This window comes from Xenopus laevis, chromosome 1L (genome assembly GCF_017654675.1).
Source record: "Xenopus laevis strain J_2021 chromosome 1L, Xenopus_laevis_v10.1, whole genome shotgun sequence".
Classification (NCBI taxonomy): domain Eukaryota; kingdom Metazoa; phylum Chordata; class Amphibia; order Anura; family Pipidae; genus Xenopus; species Xenopus laevis.
The window spans coordinates 154306990-154329238 of NC_054371.1; the positions used below are offsets into that span (position 1 = coordinate 154306990).

Consider the following 22249-nt stretch of genomic DNA (forward strand, 5'->3'; position numbering starts at 1 on the left):
TCTAGTGTGGTGACATCAAAATGCTGTGTGACTGCTGTGGTAAACATCAGAAATGCTTTTCATGGCAGGGCTGATGTATGTTATAGATAAATGCAAGAGTCCTCTGCACTCAACCCATTATCAATATATTTAAGACAGAGACATTTTGTGCATACTGCTACTAAAAAATGCCTTACCCTTTAAACAACACAGGGATTGTTTGTCCATATATTGCAATATATTTAAGCTGGCCAACAACGTCAAAGTCATCCCATATCTGGCCAGTCCAATGCTCAATTTTCATCTGATTCATTAAGAATTCTATTGCTTCATTATACATTTTACAAAGGGACTAGTTTTACCTGCAACTTACTTGCTGCTTTCAAAGTAAAACTCCCAAACGTGGCTGCCCTTTTATTAGACACCAGTGGGATCACCTGACTATAGCTGGGAAGGGTGGGAGCTACAACAAGGAGCTGGTCACTGCTCCTGTATAACTATAACAAACAAGGGAAAGTTGTGCTCACCACTATTTTTTAAAAACATTAGGCGGGGGTGCAATGAGGCTGTGACCACAAAATACATATAGATAAATACAAGAGTCCTCTGCACTCAACCCATTATCAATATATTTAAGACAGAGACTTTTTGTGCATACTGCTACTAAAAAATGCCTTACCCTTTAAACAAAACAGGGATTGTTTGTCCATATATTGCAATATATTTAAGCTGGCCAACTACGTCAAAGTAATCCCATATCTGGCCAGTCCTATGCTCAATTTTCTTCTGATTCATTAAGAATTCTATTGCTTCATTATACATTTTACAAAGGGACTAAGTTTTACCTGCAACTTACTAGTTATTAAGTAATGTGTACCTAATGTTACCTCTCTCATTTTGGAATCAGATTCTTGTGCATTTCATTTTGTTCACATTGTTCTCAGGATATCAAGGGTGCCAAGTTCTCGCCCACAACACCATAAAGACCCTTACTATTGTCCATGCAGCAGAATATAGTGTATGCTTTAAGGCTCTACAGATTGGAGGAAAGAACCTGGGACACTTGCTTTGCTCTACAGATTTTCATTGTACAGTATAACTACATTTTGAACATGGGGTTTCTAACCCTGAAATACAAAAACCTGACCAAAAAAATCACAATTCATAGTAGTAAGTGATGTTTCTTTTTTTATATAGATAAAGGGTATTTTCTGATTCAGGGACCTCTCCTAAGACTGGTTTTCTATGTCCCAGATGAATTTAGATAATTAATAGTGGGAAGTGAATGTTTAAGCCCCAGCACCTAATCTTAGATCTGCTACTTACAAGCTACCAAGAAAAGGGCCGTTTACCTACATAATTTTTTATCATTACACACCAATACAGATAAGGGTCATAGAAAAATGTGCATGTTCTTTACATGAATAAGAGACTGAAATATGAATAGGAGAGGAACTGAATATGAGGATAAGTAATAAAAAGTAACAATAACAATACAATTGTAGCCTCACGGAGAAATTGTTTTTTGGCCGCTGGGGTCAGTGACCACCATTTGAAGGCTGGAAAGATGCAGAAAAGGACGGCAAAAAAAAAAAAACTATAAAAAATAAATAATGAAGAACAACTGCATAACAGGACATAACGTAAAAGCAACCCCCCCCCCCTTTCTATCTTATGACTTTGTTTCCGGTAGAACTATCTACCTCAATCTTTTATTTTCACTGGAACAATCCACACCATGATTTGTACATCATTTTCACAATGCTTTAGTGCTAGGATGTATTGAGCAAAAAAAAAAAAAAAAGCTTAGGGGGTTTCTTTGTGTTGGCAACAATGAGAAGCATCATAATTAACCCATAGCCCACTTGACATTTGAAAACATCCCCATGCACATTTACAGGCAACAATTGTGACTTGAGTGCTTCTCTTCTAGAATCAATAGGAAGTGACTACTCACCTCTGGTATTTTGTATGGAGAGACAGTGGGAGATCAGAAGCATATGTTACTGCCTGTCACAAGCACGGTACTTTTCTATATTAAAAGACAGGAAGTCGCTCATAGCAGGAAAAAAATGTGTTTATTTCAGTTTGCTATGGGACGCGATCAAGATACAGTTGTGCTTGATTTCTACTGTTTGTAAATCCTGTTATGGTTAGCGTATGTCTATCTTGCCATGGCACACCCCCTTGTCTCTTTAACTCACAATGATCACTGTTTCTGTTACTTAAATATGTCATATTAACACAACCCACACAATCAATATTTTATCTTTTATAACCGAACAAAGAATGAAAATCAGAACATATGATAACTGTGCACCTTTGTAATAATTTAAACCTCTATTGGTATACACATGTATAACCAGCAGTAATATCCCTGCTATTGTAAGGTTTCCTTCACTGCTCTTCCCTTCCTGTTTTGCTCCTGGAGTAGAGCTGCCAGCAGGAGATTCCTTTCTAACAATGCAGCTCCTCCGGCCCTTGTCCCAATCCTGGCTGTTGTCCCAGCTCTGCAAAGAGGGAAGGGGCTGTGGCCATGAAGAAAACACAGAAGGTTCTAACACTTCAACCTTTAACAACGGTCTCAAGCAATCAACAGGATTAAGGTAAAATTTGCTCATAAAACTACAACCTTGCATATTACAGATGCATATAGTAGGGTAATTGGAAAAAAAAAAGCTTTTGGATATTTAGAACCTTTACAAGCTTGACACTTTAATGGCTTAAACACATTAGGAAACAACTGGTATCCATAAGGGAATTGTATGCATAAATTAATGTATAGCTAATGGTAATTCAGACAGGATAGGAAGAGAATACGTTAACAATTTCCTAAAAACCATACCACACCCCAAACATCAATTGGGTCAGTAGAAGCCAACAAAATTACTGTGATGCTAATTATTACAGATAAACAAAACAAAGTATCTGTCTATATATATTTATGTGTGTGTGTGTTGTAGGGCAGTGGCCGACAGGGAGATTTGTGATGGGGAGTCATCCTAAGTTGCCTCTGGAGAAAACTTCAATCAATTTAGCCATATGTCAGTCGTACCGCCAGAAATTTCAATTATTTTCAATAGAGAAGCATTTTCAGGAGATTTGTCGCTCACAAATAAATAATCACAGGTGTCAAATCTCCCCATGGTCCACTGTGCTAAATAGTGAAAACATTTATAATGGCATCAATTTTGCATTTGTAAAGGACACAGCATCAGAAACCTCAGATATGAAGTAAAGATACTGGAAGCATTTAGAGAGGATTTCAACAATTTCCAGATCATTTTCACTTTATTTTGTATGCTGATCTGCGCAATATGAAAGTAATGTTACAAACAAAAATGGGCAAAATTACATTGTCTTTCATTCAATACTGAAGTGAAGTGAACAGCTATGTAAAAAACAGTAATGTCCAACCTACAATTTTACAGGCACTGATGAGCTACACGACTAGCATTTAGTAGTTAGGGATACAGATTGTTCCTTTTGATAGACTATATATACAATCACATAATCTGTCATATGGTTCTCTTTTTTTCCAGTATCCTATGCATTGCATCTATGGTCACTACAAACAATCTTTGACACCTTGGCATCTTGCATTACTCCTCTGCCATGCACAGCTCTTCTTCGTGGTTCTTTTGCATCTCACTTTGTGTGCTGGAAACAATTAAACTTTATGAAGGTTAGTCCATACACACTTTACAAGTAAGTCCTGTTTAAAAAAAAAAGTAGTGGGTAATAAGGTAGAATCTGGAACCACAGTTCTTTATGCAGACAAAATGTGTACAGGCTTGGGACCTGTTATCCAGGACCTGGGGTTTGCAGGATAAGGGATATTTCCCTAATTTGAATATCCATTCCTTAAGTCCACTTAAAAACTTTAAACAATAAATAAACCAAACAGGGTTGTTTTACCTGCATTAAGGATTCATTATACTGTATCTTAGTTGCGATCAAGTACAAGATACTGTTTTACTATTACAGAGAAAAAGAAAATCATTTTTAAAAACAGACTCCATACCTGCACCAAGAAAATTATTTGTATAAGTATTGTACTGGGAAAGGGTGCTCAAAACTCTGTCTCACAAAGACAAAATGAGCATGCTTTGTGTCTTTTTTAGGCGCTGCAAAGATTTTAAAATAATTTCTGTATTAGCCATTATTTAACCTTGAATTAAAATTTAAAAATGCTAAAAATGTCTCTCATTTGTTTTTAATTTAAAAAGTTATATCCATCATAGCTAGGGCATGCCTGAAAAAAAAAGAGTACAGTTATTCTTGACTTCTTATAATTTTTGATTTTGGCTGGTAGCTCCTCACTCGCTGGCAGCAACAGGAGCAGGAACAGCAGGAGTGCAAGTCTTACACCCTATGTAATAAAAAGCACAATGTTTGCCTAGGTGCAGTTGCCCACAGCAACCAATCAGATATTTGCTTTTGTTTTCTATCTTAAAGGTGGCTGTTGAAATGTAATTACTGACTGGTTGCTATGGGTATCATTGCCGGTGATGATTTTCCTCCAGTTTTTACACAATATGATAGATAGGCCCCACAAAGTGTATTGTTGTTGTATTTCATTTGTGTTAGACTAGAAGAAACTTCGAACTTTGCTTCTTCTATCTTTCTGTCTAGCATAATAATACATGAATCCCCTTGATCCATGGTCTTTTTGTCCCCAATCATGCTGATGAATAACAGTGTTGTATTACTTTGAAAGGAGTAGTTCACCTTTCATTTTTCCAAGCAAGGGTTTGAGGGTGCAGATCTGACCTGGGGGCACAGTTAATTATTCTGGCCTGTGAGGCCCCCCATCAGCTACAGGCTCCAGTCACTTCTACAGTGATCCTGGGCTTATTGGCCAAGTTATAGGTACTTGATGGATAGTCAGAATTATGATGCAGGAAAAAGATGAAGTAGACCCAAAGGACAGACATACTTAAAACCTGAGTGATGTAGAAGCAAAGGAACTGCTAAATGAGTGTTGTTGCTGGTAGATACAAATGACAACAGAAGTAGATTAAAAAAAAAAACATATGTTTCTGGTAAAGTGTATTGTTATATTTAGAACAGACCTGTTTCTGCAAATAACCACAAAAGTACGGTTTTTAAAGACAAAAGAGCTCATTCTGAAAAATCATGGTAAAAAGTATTCTGACAAATCATGGTAAAAAATATTCCCTCACTGCTTAAACAGGTATGGGGTCCTTTGTCTGGAAACCTGTTATCAAGAAAGATCCAAATTACAGAAAGGCCATTTCAATTTTTTTTTTAATTATTTCCTTGATCCAAACTAATATATAATTAATCGTTATTGGAAGCAAAACCAGCCTACTGTTTTCCAGTAGACTTAGGGGCCGATTCACTAACTTCGAGTGAAGGATTCGAAGTTAAAAAACTTCGAATTTCGAAGTTTTTTTTGGGCTACTTCGACCATCGAATGGGCTACTTCGACCATCGAATGGGCTACTTCGACCTTCGACTACGACTATCGAAGGATTCGAAGTAAAAATCGTTCGACTATTCGACCATTCGATAGTCGAAGTACTGTCTCTTTAAAAAAAACTTCGACCCCCTAGTTCGTCATCTAAAAGCTACCGAAGTCAATGTTAGCCTATGGGGAAGGTCCCCATAGGCTTGGCTAACTTTTTTTGATCGAAGGATATTCCTTCGATCGTTGGATTTAAATCCTTCGAATCGTTCGATTCGAAGGATTTAATCGTTCGATCGAAGGAATTATCCTTTGATCGTTCGATCGCACTATCTGCGCTAAATCCTTCGACTTAGATATTCGAAGTCGAAGGATTTTAGTTCCTAGTCGAATATCGAGGGTTAATTAACCCTCGATATTCGACCCTTAGTGAATCGGCCCCTCAACGTTTGACAATCCAAATTATAAAAAGATCTGTTATCTGGGAAACCTCAGGTCCCGAGCATTCTGGATAACAGGTCTCATACTTGTAAAAAAAATATATCCAGCTACTTAATGAGAGCTCATTTACCATGCTGTATACTTATTAACTTCATCTGCTTTGCGCTGTGCTGTTTAAAGGGATTCAGTTATGATTTTTATGGTGTACATTTTATTTCTAAATTACACTGTTACAGTGCAAATAATTTACTCTACCATGTAAAATGGTATTCTTGAACCAACAAATGTATTTCTTAGCTGTAATATTGGTATGTAGGCAGAGATCTCAGGTCATTGTGCATGATCCTGTGCTTTCAGAAAGAGCCAGCAATTCACAATAGAACTGCTTGCATATAATACATTGTTTCTCCTGTACAGTGGGACTTGGATTTTTACTGTTCAGTTCTAATCTCATATCTACACCAAGCAATACAGGTGTCAGGGAGATATTATCCTGTTAAATTCCCATTGTTCTGATAATAGGCTGCATGGGGGGGAGGGGAGTAGAGGGGATATCATCACTTCAACTTGCAGTACAGCAGCAAAGAGTGACTGAAGTTTATCAGAGCATCAGTCACATGACGGGGGGGCACTGGGGAAACAGATTTCAAAATTAAAAATAAAAAAAGGTTTTTTTTGAAAAATGGATTTCAGTGCAAATTTCTGCTGGGCTATTTACTGATGTGTTTAGAAAAAAACATGTTTTCCTGCGATAGAATCCCCTTAATAAATTATCTGAAGTAATGCACAGAACATAGTGCACTCAATATATCATTTTTGGCTTTGGCCAAAAACAAAATCCTCCATAAAAAAATTTGTCCAAATACTGAATTCCAGCCCCAACTTGCATTTTTACATTAGAGAAAAATAAAACAGTTGCTTGAATTGTAAACATTAAGGGGTACATTTACTTAGCTCGAGTGAAGGATTAGAATGAAAAATACTTCGAATTTTATTTATTTTTTTGGCTACTTCGACCTTCCATTATGACTTTGAATCGAACGTTTCGAACTAAAAATTGTTTGACTATTCGACCATTCGATAGTCGAAGTACTGTCTCTTTAAAAAAAACTTTGACCACCTAAAACCTACCGAACACCAACTATAGCCTATGGGGAAGGTCCCCATAGGCTTTCTAAGTCATTTCTGATCTAAGGAAAATCGTTTGATCGATGGATTAAAATCCTTCGAATCGTTCATTTCGAAGGATTTAAAGTGGACCTGTCACCCAGACACAAAAATCTGTATAATAAAAGTCCTTTTCAAATTAAACATGAAATCCAATTTCTATTTTTTATTAAAGCATTCATAGCTGTTGTAAGCTCATTTAAAAATCTCAGCTGTCAATCAAATATTGTCTGCCACTCCTCTATGCCAGTGGCATTGAGGCGGGGCAGACAATTACTTTCACTTTCCATTCAGCACGGATGTCACTGCTCTCCACATATTCCCCCGTTCTCTTTACCATTTAATTGTGTAACAAGTGCATGGGGATGGACATCAGGTCCCCCATTCTGGTGCACAAACAAGATTCTGAGATGATACAAGGCTTGTCTTAATAACAGTGTCCACAAAATGGCTGCTGCCTGCTTACTATAATTTTGAAATCCCAGACTGAAGGAAGCAAGATTCAAATAATTTATATAGTGTAATTAAAGTTCATTTTGCTTGACTAATGTGATAAAATAGGATTTTGAATTTTTTTTTGGGTGACGGGTCCCCTTTAATCGTTCAATCGAACGATTTTTCCTTCAATCGTTCGATCGAACGAATCGCGGTAAATCCTTTGACTTCGATATTCGAAGTCGAAGGATTTTACTTTGATGGTTGAATATCGAGGGTTAATTAACCCTCGATATTCGGCCCATAGTAAATGTGCCCCTAATTGTTGCATCCAGTTGTCCAGAGCCATCAAGTAACATGATTTTAAGGGATAAGATTCAATTCAGTTCAGTTAAACATTTCAAAATTCGGCCAAACCCAAATCCTGCAAAAATTACTGGGATTATGCCAAATCCTGTATTTGGTGCATTACTTATTTTATGGCACTCCTACTGAGGTAGAACACAGAGTTATGAGTGGAATCGCCAATGTCTTCTACCTTCTGTATGCCGCTGTGACAGGTGCAAGTAACATAGGAGACAGAGGCAGGCAGAACTCCAAGGGGACCAGATGACTTGTTACCTAAAACACTCAGCACTCTGTCACTGTGTTAGACACTTTGCATTTGTTCTCCATTGATAAATGGGTCCTCTCTTTGTTAAATAATAAACACAAGACATAAGATGACATTTGAATGAAATGTTTTTATTCATAGTTTACAAGAGAGCAGCAGATTTTAGTAAATCCTTTGTGTAGCTGTAGCTATAAAGTACCCTTAATGATTGGCATCCCCATAAATATGCTGAGAAAGTTACATTCAAGCATAATTTATAGTATAGGCTGTCCCCTGGTTGTGTACGAGATAGGGTCTGTAGGTTTGTTCTTAAGTTGAATTTTTATGGAAGCTGACACATATACATTTACTTATTACAGATGTCTGTCTTAACATAGTATTTTTTTTTACCTTTCTGTGCATATGTATTTTTACCTTCCTGTGCTCTTCAGTAGAAAACACACACAAGAGGGGATTGGGGCAGGTAGTTTATTAAAACTAAATGCTAATAAAAGTCAAGAAAACCACAGTATGTTACTGCAATAGCCTTCGTTTGTAAGTGTGATTTGTAAGTCAGGTGTCTGCAACTTGAGGACTTTCTGTACATATAATACACATTTATAATATAATTATTATACTGAGTGTTTTAATGTGGTCAGTTCAACAAGACATACAGCAGAGAAGTTAGCAATAGTGAAACAACAAGATCTCAACCACAACCAATCCAACTTACACACTAAGCTTTATATTCAGCCTGAGTAAATGTTTAAAAATCTGATTGCTTAATTGGAATTGATTCATGATTAGTATTCTATGTTACTATGGATTGTGTCATTCTTGGTGTGAAATAGATTTAAACACTTAAAGGGGGAAACATGCCCCTTGGTTATTTGTTGTGGGAAGACAGGCAATGAAATGCTACGTGTCTGGCCTCCCTAACTCTCTGAGATATACTGTACTGCGTGTGAGCATTCGGAATAGTCCATTCAATCCCACCATTGCCTAGTAGGGCAAATGTAATACGAAGGAAATAATAAGTAATATTGCAGTGAAATGTCACTGTAAGTATTCAGGAACGGGCCCCCTGAGTTTCCCTTAATAAATGTATAAAACCTTTTTTTTTTCTTGGCAATATTCTTGCAGCTTCTCTTCAGATGCCATACATTTCATTCTCAGCCGGATATGCCACCTACCTGATTGCAGAGCCGGTGTCTATGTCATGCCAGATTCCGTCTAATATTACAGTAAAGGGTTACCAGTTCTTTAAAAATAACCAGAAGATACAAGACATAAATGGACCCTCAGGAAAACATTACAAAATCACCAGTGTGAACCGGGGAAGTGCTGGATCTTACTCCTGTTTGTACTGGATATTAGACTCCAGAGGACAACAAATATCTCCAATAAGTTCTCCAGTATTTTTGTCAGTAATGGGTAAGCAGCACAAGTGGAGTTCACTGCAACTGTACAAGAAATAGAACTAGAGAGATATAGAAACTATTTCACATACAGTTTATATTGTATGGTCTGCATAAAATCTACACACATATAATAATATGATGTATAACCTACATGAATTGCTCCATCATCTGGGTAATGGTTTCTATAGCACTTCTTTCGACTTTTTCTACTTTTGCTTTTATTTTGCTGTAAAAATAGTTTAACAATATTTAACAATTATCTACTCAAAGCAAAATATGGGATTACATGAGAGCCCCATGCATATGTTAGGAGAACTGTATCAATGACGTTTCCTAATGAGTTTTTATTATTAAAATTCGGGAAATTTTCAGATTCCTGATCAAGTAAAGGTTGTTAGGGCCATCATTTTAAAGTTTATACACACTTAAAGGAGTTGTCCATCAAGGGATTGTTAACTTTCAGCATGTAAAGAGTGATATTCTGAGACAATTTACAATTGGTTTTCATTTTCTCTTATTTATGGTTTTTGAGTCATTTAGCTTTTTAAATAGCAGCTCTCCAATTTGCAATTTCAGAAATCTGGTTGCTAGGGCCAAATTACCCTAACAACCATGCACTGATTTGAATAAGAGATTGGAATATGAATAGGAGAGGGCCTGAATAGAAAGATGAGTAATACAATGTAGCAATAACTATACATTTGTAGCCTTACAGGGCATTTCTTTTTATACGGGGTCAGTGACCCCTATTTGAAAGCTTTACAGAGTCAGAAGAAGTCAAATAATTTAAAGATTATAAAAAGAAATAATGAAGACCAGTTGAACAGTTGCTTAGAACTGACAATTCTATAACATACTAAAAGTTAACTTAAAAGGTGAACCACCTCTTAAAGGGGCTCTAGCCCCAAAATATAATGAATCTAAAATTCTTTGAGCACTTTTACCATTTACTTTCATTTTCTATATTTAGCCGTTTCTGAGATATTTGCATTATACACTGCTAATACCAGGCATTTGGATGAATTGAACTGGGAGAAATTACGTTATTAGGGTAATTTAGGGTTGCTGACATGCTGGGTCTTCATAAAGAGCTGTTAAGCCAAGACTGCATAGTAGTATAAAGCTGTCTACAATGGCCCTTATTCCAGGATCATGCAGACCTGAAAGGAGAACTGCACGAATGTGATAATTACTCAAACTGCTTAAATGTTAATACACTGGGGAATGCCAATATGTTGGGCTTGGCCAGCAAATTGCTAATATCTTGGGCCAATCTATTGGCAAATCTTATATATAAATTGCTCTGCGGCCTCTGCCCCTAAGTATGTTCTTCTAAGACACTGGCCCACATCTGCCCAACATATTGGTACCCACCAGTGTTTTAGTATTTGATGACATTCATTTCTGATATCATTTTACTAAAAACATCAGTCTATCCACACTTTTTTCTTATAAACAAAAATCACAGCTTGCATATATTGCCCTTTGAAAACAGTTCACAGTATGTTTTTTTTTTTTTTTAAATCCTCCATGTGCGATACTTCATACTATTAGTAGTAGTTATATAAGAAACACAAGCACAGGAATATCTGATCTTTTATTTATGTATTTATTTTACATTTTGTCATTTTCAGATCAACCTGTTACTCCAGCTCTCACCATAAATCCCAAGTACCCTCTTTATTTTGAAGGAGAAGATGTGAATTTAGTATGTGAGCATCAAATTTACCCTTACACAGGGGGTTACAAATTCCGCAAGAATAACAGAGAGCTCAATAATTCAAGTGGTGATTTAGCATCTGCTCTTTTTATTCACAACATGAGTAGAAAGGATTCTGGGACATATGAGTGCCAATACTGGTTATCAGAACACCAAAGGGTGGTACACTCCCCTAGAAGCAAACCACAAACCCTTTCTGTAACAGGTAGGACAATTTTTTTATGCACTTACATGATAAATCTCTTGTACTGTGTACACCATTTTAGTGCCCCTTGGGACTTACTTTAGTGGTTGACACTGAACAATGAAGTGATAGAATTAAACAAGGAAATGGAATGCATGTACTGCTCTGTGACAATATGATAGACAACCTGCATCAGGGCTGGACACTTTGTGATGCCATATTCTGTACCTATATAATACCAATATATTCACCCAGAGATCCTAATTGGAGTCATTTTAGACTAAGTACTTGATAATCAAACCTTCTGCGTGTACATTTTACAGCACCTATAACGTTAAATCCTGGGAAAATATTGTATTTGTGTTTTTGTTTGGCTGCTTATCACAATAAAAATCCAAGGAAGTCATTTTTAAGAAACATACTCTCATGGGCATCTGATATCATGTTTGTGTTATAATTACAATAGATTCCTACTCTTTTTTTTCAGCTTTATCTACAGCCCCATTGTTGTTGTTCCAGCCGCCTTACTCCACATTAATAGTAGGGGAGACTGTTTCCATGGAATGTTTGGCCCCCTCTACAGTGTCTGTCAGTTTGTATCGCTTTTACTATGAGGAACGTGAGGTGGCATCTCCTTCAACTACGCACTCTGGGCAGCTTGTGCTGAGGAACCTTACTAAGGAGCACAATGGAAACTACATCTGTATGTACTGGAGCGCAAAGAACCAAAGGGAAATCCCATCTTTTCCAAGTGCGACAAAAGAATTGTATATAATAGGTAAGGACAAGTAGGCAGGTCTGGCCCATGGCCAATTGCATTGATGTGCATGTATGTTCATATTAGTATTCATTAGTAATTGGACTATTGTTTAACTACTGGACAAAATTATAAAACTGAAATCAGTACATCTTTTTATGAGTAAAAACAAATACTCAGAGAAAAATGTCACTAACTTACTGCTAAATTAGGACGTCTAAAAAGAAAAGGTTAAAAGGGTGTTCATTTCCCTTTTATGTTTTTTAACCTTCAAGTTATTTTTTTGCATGTTATAGACAAGTTCTTTGCAACTCTACAATTGGTCTTAATTTTTTCTTTAGTTTTGAATTATTCGCCTTTTTCTTGTGACTCTTTCCAGCTTTCAAATGGGGGCCACTGACACCAGCAGCCAAAAAGCTATTGCTCTGTGTGGCAACAACTTTACTGTTGTTGTTCCTTTTATTATGTTATTGTTAATTGTTATCACTTATCTTTCTATTAAGACCTCTCCCATTCATATTCCAATCTTTCGTTCAAAACACTGCCTGGTTGCTAGAATTAAATTGCAGCCATGGGCACTGCACCATTGAGGCGAGTTGAGAAACTCACTCCTGGTAACATAAAGAGCCAAAATTTACGGTTTGCAAATGGAAAATTAATCTCTTCTAGCACAGAGAGCGCAATTGCGATTTTGGGCACTAGTGCCGTGGACCCCCCGTACCCCCTTCAGCACCAGAAGGGGGGGAGGGGGCAGCAGCCACAAGCTGTCTCAGACAGCAAAGGGCCCAGTATTGTCCCTGATGGCAGCTATTTAAATTGCAAAATGGAAAGCTGCTAAGTAGCTGTGCTGTGTAGAGGGCATGTGGGAAACTATTGTTGGGCAAGTAATATGGAGCAGAAATTCCAAAATGTGCACAGTACGTTTTGATACATTGCAGCAATTTCTTTAATAACATCAAAACAGCAAGAGACAGTTCCTTATATGTATTCCACAGATAAAACTTAAAGCTAATTCTAAAATTTCAATATGATGTACACTAATGGCCCAAAGAAGTGGGTAGGGTGAGCCTAGCCTGAATGCCATTTAGAGTGAGATGTTTGGATTGTTCTCCTAGATATACCTGGAAGAGTCCAGCTGAAAGATGTCATGGATACCGATTTTTGAATTTTCAGTAGTACCTGAATGGTTGCAGGCTGGCCTTCCTGCAATACTAAGTGCTTCCACATCTGCAACCCCCAGCCTGAACATAGGCCTTTGTCCTAAAGGGACCACAATGTTTTGTAAGCTTACTATATGTACATTTTTTAGCCCTGTAAAGCTATCTAAGTAGGCCCCTTTTACCGTTTCCTTTAATTTTAAAACTTCTATAAAGCATAATTAAAACTTTGTTTATTCTGACAGTCTAACATGTATCTTTCTAATAAATGTGTTAGTTTGCTAAAGCACATTCCTGACTCTAGTGAAGAGCAAAATCATTTATAATGAGGATTAAAAACACACACACTGCCATAATAATCATTCCCTTTTTAAAATTGCATTCCATTTGTTACTAAGGTGTCATTAAATCATTATATGAGTGAAAAGCTTAATGGTTTGTTGTTCTATTTCATCCACAAATATTGCTCATATAGCTAAATTAGACTAGTCTCTAGATAGCAGTGGAAGGACCAAAGCACACTGAGCGATGGCTCCATTGCACTCAGTCTGCTTTTTTTTTTGCAAGCTGAGAGAAGCCAATCTGCTCCCTTCTCCATCTCTGTGGTTCTGCACTAAAAAGTGTAGCTTCCGCTTGCGTTCAAGCACACAGAGCAGAGGCTGGGCCGAAAAGCTGAATGCAAGCATTTTCAAGGCCGATCTTTGCTTGGTTCCTTGTATCTGCACGTAAGAAGAAGCTGCAATTTTAAATGCAGATCCACGAAGTTGGAATGTGAGCAGATCCACTTCTCTGCTCCTGCAAAAAACAAAACACAAAGCAGGCTGAGTGCAATGGAGCCAACTATCTGTGTGCTCCTTAACTGACAAGAGGCTTCAGGGGCAATGTGTAAAGAGCTGAAAATTAAAAAAAAATAATGAGCCCTAAGTTCTCTCATCCTGATTATACTGCCAAGCATTCTGACTGACTTTGTTTCTATTCCCTTTCTGGTTTTATGTTCCCTTTAAAAAAAAGTCAAATGAGTATCAGGAACACACTTCCCCCATGCAAGTGATAATAACATTTTAAGTAAAATAACAGTATAGTATAAGTACAAGTCTAACTGAACTTACAGGACACATGCATGGCAATTTGTAAAATGATAAATAACAGAAGGCACAGGACTGTGTTTAGCCCCCTAGCAAGTGCATTATTCAGACACACATTAGTTTGTGCCAGCTATGATCTGCACCTTGCACCAGATTTATTTAGCCTGTACAAGTTGCAGCGTTCAACCAGACCCTGGATAGAATTACTCCTGTGTGTGCACTAAAGGCATTGCTTTTTTCTATCTAATATCTTGTGAATAAGCCCTGTAGTTGTGTGTCCTGTACTAACAGTTGCATTATTTGCTTTCAGATCCTCTTCAGCCACCAGTGCTTTCACTAGATCCACCTAGTGGTCGAATTTGGGATGGAGGAAATGTGACTTTGTTCTGTACAACTCCCATCGTTTATGAAAATACCACTTTCCACTTCCTTAATGATAGAGAAGCGGTGTTTATCAACAACACAAGCAAAGCACAGATGAAAATGGTGATCACCATGTCTTTGTCAAATGCCACCTCAGTTTTCAAGTATTCCTGTCAGTATACAGCATACATTAAAGGACGTGCCTTAACATCACCCAGGAGTCACCCTGCAGAGATCACAATTATAAGTATAAAACATTCATCATGTTACTTTACCTACTATTCTCTTATCCTTTTGTATGGCGTATTAAATAACAAATGCCAAATAAACTGTAAGGAGCAGTGGCGTAAATACAGAGGAAGCAAACCCAGCAGTTGCAGGGGGCCCAGGAGTGTAAGGGGCCCAGTAAGTAACTCATTAATTTAATGGGCAACTTCAATATATCTGGGTAGAGCTGGTCAACTTAGCAATGTTTTGGGGCCCAGACTTGAATTTGCTGCAGGGTCCAGTAGCATCTAGTTACACCACTGGTAAGAAGACTTGAATAAGCATATTATTAAGAATACAAATATATTACAGTGTATATGTTGTGGTAGAGTGACCAAAACAATGTGGGAAAAGGTGTGTTTTCCCTTTAAGTTCTCCTTAGTGGGAGAGGTAGGCACCAGGAAGGGTGTCCATAAAGAGAGAATAGGTTCTCTGTTTAAAGGCTTTGGTGGCCAGGTACTGGAAGCTGGAGTATTCTGGAAAGAACAGGCAAACCAGGTACTCCAATCCAGTAGTCCAGATCATGGATTAGCGCTCACCTTTAGCAGGAAGGCTGTCCTGTGGAAAGGTATTTAGTTCTAGTGAGGCTGTTAGGGAGCTCTCTCAGAGCAGTGCACAGAGCAGGAAGGACACCTGCCTGTGTGAGGAACTCCCAGAGGGGCTGGGGTGCCATTTGCTATTGCAAGGTGCAGAGAGAAAAGACCAAGTGACAGAGGGTCTGTCTGTCTGAGGAAAGCCAGGAGGCTCAGCAATCCCCCAGAAGATTTGTGAGTACAGGGGTGACCCCTACTTATGTGTTTGCTTACTGGTAGTCCGCAAGGGGCCCACTCTTCATGTGTGAAGGTAGCGCCCAGTGGGCAGGATTTATTTTTATGATTTGTTTTGTATCCTGAAATGGTCACCCCTGCATGTAAATAAAATTAGTGATGGGCGAATTTGCGCCGTTTCGTGGGAAAATCCGCGAATTTCCCGTGAAAAATTCGCAAAGCGGCGCCGGCATCTCGTTTTTGATGCTGGCGCCTGTTTTTTCAGGCCGATTTTTTCAGGCGTTTTGTGAATTTATTTGCTGGCGGCGAATTGCGCGAATTCGCCCATCACTAAATAAAATGTCTTAAAGACAAGAAAAGTGTCTGTTATGGATCCCACAGCTTACATAGTATTCAAACATCTTTCATTTGCCATAAATGTTCAGAGCTCAGTATTGTATCCACATTGAAAAAGTTACAGACAACAAAAGAGCTTTATTTCCAGCACAGATCAGTAATGCTAGAGGAGACATCACAGCGTGAAACTTTATAGAGGTTTCTTTTATCAACCCAAAATAATTAAGTTACCATATGAAAGTGTTTATAACCTACAGTATTTATCTGGAACAAATAATTATTAAACTGCAAAATAAAGAGTTCATTTCCACTTTAGATATAGCACCCTTCTTGTAACACTACTGTATTCTTTTTCAGCTGGATCAGCACTCTGGCTCATAGCTATTGCAGTTGCTGCTGGGGTTACGGTGCTGATAATAGTATTTCTTCTATTCTACTGGATTTGTTTGGCGAGAAGAGGTAAGGCTCATTTACACTGAACCCTAATTCATGCACCCTCTCCCCCATTTACCTTGCTTTTAAATCATTTCTAAAATAGTAACAGAAGCTAACAAATAGTTCAGATAGTTGGTGCCCGAACTTGAAGTTCTTGAAGAATTCTCCTCACTTGTCAGTATTTCTGCTATATCTGACTGTCATGTGGAAACACCAACATCTGAGTTAACATCTTTCCAGAATTATGAGTGATCAACGTCTACCATATTCTACTCAACCTTTAGTATTATTCCTAAGAATACAGAAGAGAAATGAGCTCAGTGCTAACTAATGAGGCCTTTCACTTTAACATAAGCCCAGTCAGAATAAATTTCAATGACGGAGCATTAGCATATGATGATATATTATCAATAGATATTCTGTATGTATATAATACTAAATCATTTTAAAATGCTGTTGTTCTCTTATTTCCAGACTCTACAGATGGTGAACAGAAATCACAGTCCTCTGAAGTAAGTGGAAAGTCATCCTCATTCAGGGATATATACTGTATCAACCACAAATACTGTTTCCTGCATCTGCTTTCCTATGAATAGCACAAATATAGCCCAGTATAGTCGTATATGCTTTCTGCTTAACTGCCACTCTTCTCTGAACTATTATTTAATGTTATGATGTTGTGCATTATATTATAACATTTGAGTCTGTATCCCTTTCACAGGAAAATGGCAAAACTACGACAGGTCTGAGGATGCAACAGAGAAGTTCAAAAGACTGATTCCAATTTCCCAGACTTGGGAAGATAAATTATGGGAGTAAATTGTATGAACTGACATCAATTTATTTTATCATTTTAAAAATAGACAGCAAATGGTACAAAAGACCATGGAATCACACTAAATTGCTCCCTTAGGGCAGAGACACACGTGGAGATTTGGGGAGATTAGTTGCCAGGCGACAAATCGCCTCTTCTTCTGGCAACTAATCTCCCTGAACTGCCTTCCCACTGGCTAGAATCCAAATCTCCGGCAGTATGGCATTGGAAGTGATTCGTTTTCCGAAGTCACCCGAAGTTTCCTTGTGAGCCGGGCGACTAATCTCCCTGAATCTCCACATGTGTCTCTGCACTTAAACTTATTATATTTAATTTTGTATCTGAAAACAATGTTGTTGATTTAACATAGATGAGATGCATAAAACGGAGGAAGCAAAGCAAGGAAAGTAAACCATGCCTCCCTGAGCTTTACCTACACCCGGCATATTTCCCTCTCTTAGTGAACTCTCCTCGTTGGCCATCCTTGCAATTAGGTACCTCTAAAGATATTTTATTTGCATTCACTGAATGAGAATTACCCAGGCTAACAGCCTTACATCCTACGTTAACAGTCAGACATTTATGTATTTAAGTAAATATGTTTATGCTTATTCTGCATATTTTTTTTATTGGTTTGCAGATGCTAATTCAAAAAAACGTTAAGCTTCCATACATGGTCAGATTTGGTTGGACAGTTTAGCTGATTTTAACTATTCTGCCTGACCATCTGGGCATATATGTCATCTTAAGGTTTGGTATCAACAGGCCATTCTGTGATGCAATAAACCAAAATTGTAATCGACCGATGTACCTTCTTGGTAGGTGCATGGGACTTCCCTTTTACAGTATCTATCTGCTTGCCAGTGGGCTGATTGGTCAGACACCGTCATCAAGGGTCTGCTAGTATATATATATATATGTGTGTGTGTGTGTATATATATATATATATATATATATATATATATATACAGTCCTCCGTCATCAAGGGTCTGCTAGTATATATATATATGTTCTCTCTGTCCCTGGCGTCCGCACTCGCTCATCTGGTTGTAGCAATTGCCGGGTGCCGTGTCAATGTTGAAATAATGTAAATCCAAATGTTGCGACACGCACTCCGATTATTTTCAATGATTTTTATTATACATCATGGGAAAAGAGCATCAGATGCATATACTCGTATGAGTATATGCATCTGATGCTCTTTTCCCATGATGTATAATAAAAATCATTGAAAATAATCGGAGTGCGTGTCGCAACATTTGGATTTATATATATATGTTCTTAAGACCTTTTTCAAGACCATGCCTTAGTCCTTGAACAGGAGCATCCATATAAAAGGGTCCGATTTATCAAGGGTAGAAATGAAAATTCGAATTTGACTAGGAGGTTAAAGGGGAACGCCACAAAAACATATTGAAAAATAAACTCAATTTCAAGCAACTTTGCAATATACATCAATTTAAAAATATGCAGACTTTTCATGATTTGAAATGGTTTCTGACAGTTCCCTTAGCCTAGCCCCCTGTTCTCCTGATCTCTCTGACTACTTTGCTGAGCTGGCTGACTACTGTTACTTTGTAAGCCTGCATCCTCCAAACCCCACAATTCCCTGCACACGTGATTTCAATAAGAAAAAAGAAAATCACAGTGCACTGCATTGTGAGTTATGTAGTTCCTGCATGCGGTCTGTAAACTGTTGAGTAGTTGTTACAATTTGTAACATCAGTGTTTAGTCCCTCCTTCCCTGCCAGAATTTCAAATGATTCGAAATCGAACCTTTGATAAATGTGCTTCTAAGTGTTTAACATTGTTCTTTCCATTTTAATACAGTATTTTTTTATCTTTGTATGACATGAGTTTTATAAAATAGAATATGAAGTAATGTTTCTTTGTTTTTCCCTTTATTTATAGTAAGACCCTTTTTTGCATACAAATATTCATATATTTTGATCAGAAATATTATTTTTAACAGCTTATCTTGATATATATACAGAATGTGGCCTTTAACATATATGCAAGTTTCCAAGTACAATTTAAAACTTTTGTCATTATATTATCTTTCATGCAGCAATTAAATGTCCCAGAAGGACACTGTACATTTTACATTAAACTGTATGGGGAGCAATTTAAATATTTCTCTCTCTTGAGATAAAGCTTCCAGTGCTACCCAAGAGTGTATAAGACAATACCTCTAATGCTCCTCACTACAAATATATTTTTGGCAACCACTAATAGCACTTTGACATTTCCTGGCTCAAATAATGTGTATGAAGGCACTCAAGCTATATATGTTTTGTCATGTATACTGTAATTTTCAGTTTCACATTTTTGCATATAGTTGATTTATTTGGTGAACTACAATTTGTAAGTAATATAATTGGCTAAAGATGCCATCTAATAACCTGACTGAATTTATTCTTCTTGGGCTTCCATGCAGTCCCAGGATACAAACATTTATCTATGCTGTGTTTCAATGTGTTTACATTATGTCGCTTTTTGGTAACCTAATTATTATAGCCACTACCTGCACATCCCACCAGCTCCAAACACCAATGTATTTTTTACTCACAAGTTTGGCTTTCTTGGACATCTTTTTTATTTCTTCCACTGTCCCAAAACTTCTAAGTATTCTGCTGAGTGGAAATCAAGTTATATCCCTATCAGGCTGCCTTATACAGTTCTATGTGTATATTTCTCTTGGTGGCACTGAGTTCTTTTTGTTGGCTGCCATGTCTCTTGATCGCTACCTTGCCATCTGTCATCCTTTAAGGTACAGCGCCATCATGACCAGAAGCCACTGCCGGAAACTCACTATTGGCTCGTGGGTATTTGGGTTCTTAGAAGGCATTCCATTTGTTTTTCTGATTTCTCAATTACAATTTTGCGGCAGAACTTTAGTCATTAACCACTATTTCTGTGATGCCTCTGCTCTCCTTCATTTGTCCTGCTCAGAAACATGGGTAGCTAGGAATATCATTTTTGGTTTTGCATCCTTTACCATTCTAAGTTCATTCACTGCCACTGTATCCTCTTACTTTTTTATCCTCTTATCTATCTATGGTATTTCATCAGCAGGTGGCAGAAGAAAAATGTTCTCAACTTGCTCCTCACATTTTATAGTTGTTTCTATTAGTTATGGCAGCTGCATTTTTCTCTATGTCAGGTCTGGTGCTTTTCAGCCTTCCAGTACAGAGATGGCTGTGTCTGTCTTTAATAGTATTTTCATTCCATTTCTTAATCCATATATTTATACTTTGAGGAACCAAATTATAAAGAATATTCTAAAGGGGTTATGGAAGATGAATGTACAGTTCTGTGGCCACATCACACAACATTATGAAAACAAATACTTTGGTGAATGATGCAGATTTTCAAAGCAAACAAATAATAATTATAATAATTCCAGTTGGCACCAATCTTAAGATTAATTTAGTTATAAGTGCAAAAATGTCTGCATTGCTGTATTTTATGTTTGTAGTATTACAGCACTCTATGGAAATCAATTAGCATACATACGATTTTTTTTGGCACAACATTTCTCTTTTGTAGCCATAAATACAAGTCTATTAATATACTCACATATATAATGATATATACCAATATCTTGATGTTTAGATCACTATAGCCTTGGATATTATGCTTGTTCATGAAAACATCCAAGCCACTCTTAAAGGCATTAATGGAATCAGCCATCGCAACATCATCCTCACTGCCCTCACCATGAAGAGCCACATACACTGCTTCAAATAACAGTTCAATTCCTGCATAGTGATGAGCGAATCTGTTGCCAAGACAAAAAAGTCGCAGAGACAAAAAACATTGCCACAAGAAAAAATGGCCCTTGGCTTTAATGCATTTGAAATGAGAAAAAATTGCTGCACGTGTAAATAAATTTTCACACGTAAAATTGTTTTACATATATTGACTTCAATGTATTTCACTGTTTCGCTTAGTCAAACAATTTGCAAAATGGCGTTCAACTTTAAAAGTTAATAGGCTCCTGAAAATCCAGCATCGTCATTTAATTGTGCTTCTCCCTCACATTATACATCACTTATAGGATGACTTGTATTGTCTACATTTTTGTCACTACTAATAGTTGCAATATTAACAACTTCAATATTTCGGCTTGTAGAGACACTCAATAAATTCGGCGGCATCAAAAAAATTTCAGCGACACGTCCGTCAGCAGTTCTGATGACGGCAACAATTAAACAAACGCCCATTTAATGTGCATCAAATCGTTGTAACTGTCGCTACCATCAATTTTACCGCTGGCGAATTGTTGCCGGCGTCAAAATCCACGTTTCGTGGGAAAAATTCACCCATACTGAATCATGATGTCTAGCTGTTGGAACATCATAAAGTGGTGGTGTTGTTGGCTTATTGCCAACATATATGTTGGGTATTGTTGCACCATTAACACTACATGAGTGTGTTGTTGGCCAGCTAGGATAAGATAGTTGGTGCCTGACAACATGATCCTCTCTTACATTTTCAGGATGATGGACAATTGTTTTTTCTGTTGAATTAGGAGTGTCACTTGAAACAGCATCTGTTATTTTGTTACAACACCCATTGATTTTAATGCATTTGGATAAAAAAGTTGCTGAGACAAAAAAGTTGCCACAAGAAATAACACCCTATGGGGCAAATTTACTAAGTGGCGAAAATTCGCCAGCGATGGCTTTGCAGGCAGAGCAACACTTCGCCAGGCGAAAATTCGCTCAGACAACGCTAATTCACTCACATGCGAAGTTGCATCCAGGGCGCTGAACGCTGGAGAACTTGCGCTAGCATTAATTCGGCAAGCAGAGTGAAGTTACGCTAGTGTTGGCTAATTTGCATATGGCGAAACGTTAAAGTTGAATGGACATATATGTTGCAGCAAATACATT

The 22249-nt window shown here is 37.5% G+C and overlaps 2 protein-coding genes across 3 annotated transcripts; both read left to right on the forward strand.

The window, feature by feature from the left end:
- Positions 1-2423: 2423 nt before the first annotated feature.
- Positions 2424-18479, forward strand: LOC108714969 (Fc receptor-like protein 5). 2 transcript variants are annotated; one of them, XM_018259837.2, is made up of 9 exons: positions 2426-2585; positions 3522-3664; positions 9189-9479; positions 11101-11391; positions 11858-12148; positions 14680-14979; positions 16460-16561; positions 17012-17049; positions 17259-18479. In XM_018259837.2, exons 2-9 carry the CDS (start codon positions 3595-3597, stop codon positions 17313-17315), a joined length of 1440 nt encoding a protein of 479 aa, XP_018115326.1. In that variant the 5' UTR covers positions 2426-2585; positions 3522-3594; the 3' UTR covers positions 17316-18479. The 2 variants fall into 2 exon arrangements, with proteins under 2 accessions (XP_041421402.1, XP_018115326.1); XM_041565468.1 differs by lacking the exon at positions 9189-9479 and having other exon boundaries at positions 2424-2585.
- A 593-nt stretch (positions 18480-19072) lies between these two features.
- On the forward strand, positions 19073-21971 carry LOC108695633 (olfactory receptor 6F1). Its single transcript, XM_018224326.2, has one exon. It carries the CDS (start codon positions 19739-19741, stop codon positions 20711-20713), a length of 975 nt encoding a protein of 324 aa, XP_018079815.1. The 5' UTR covers positions 19073-19738; the 3' UTR covers positions 20714-21971.
- The last annotated feature ends 278 nt before the right edge of the window (positions 21972-22249 follow it).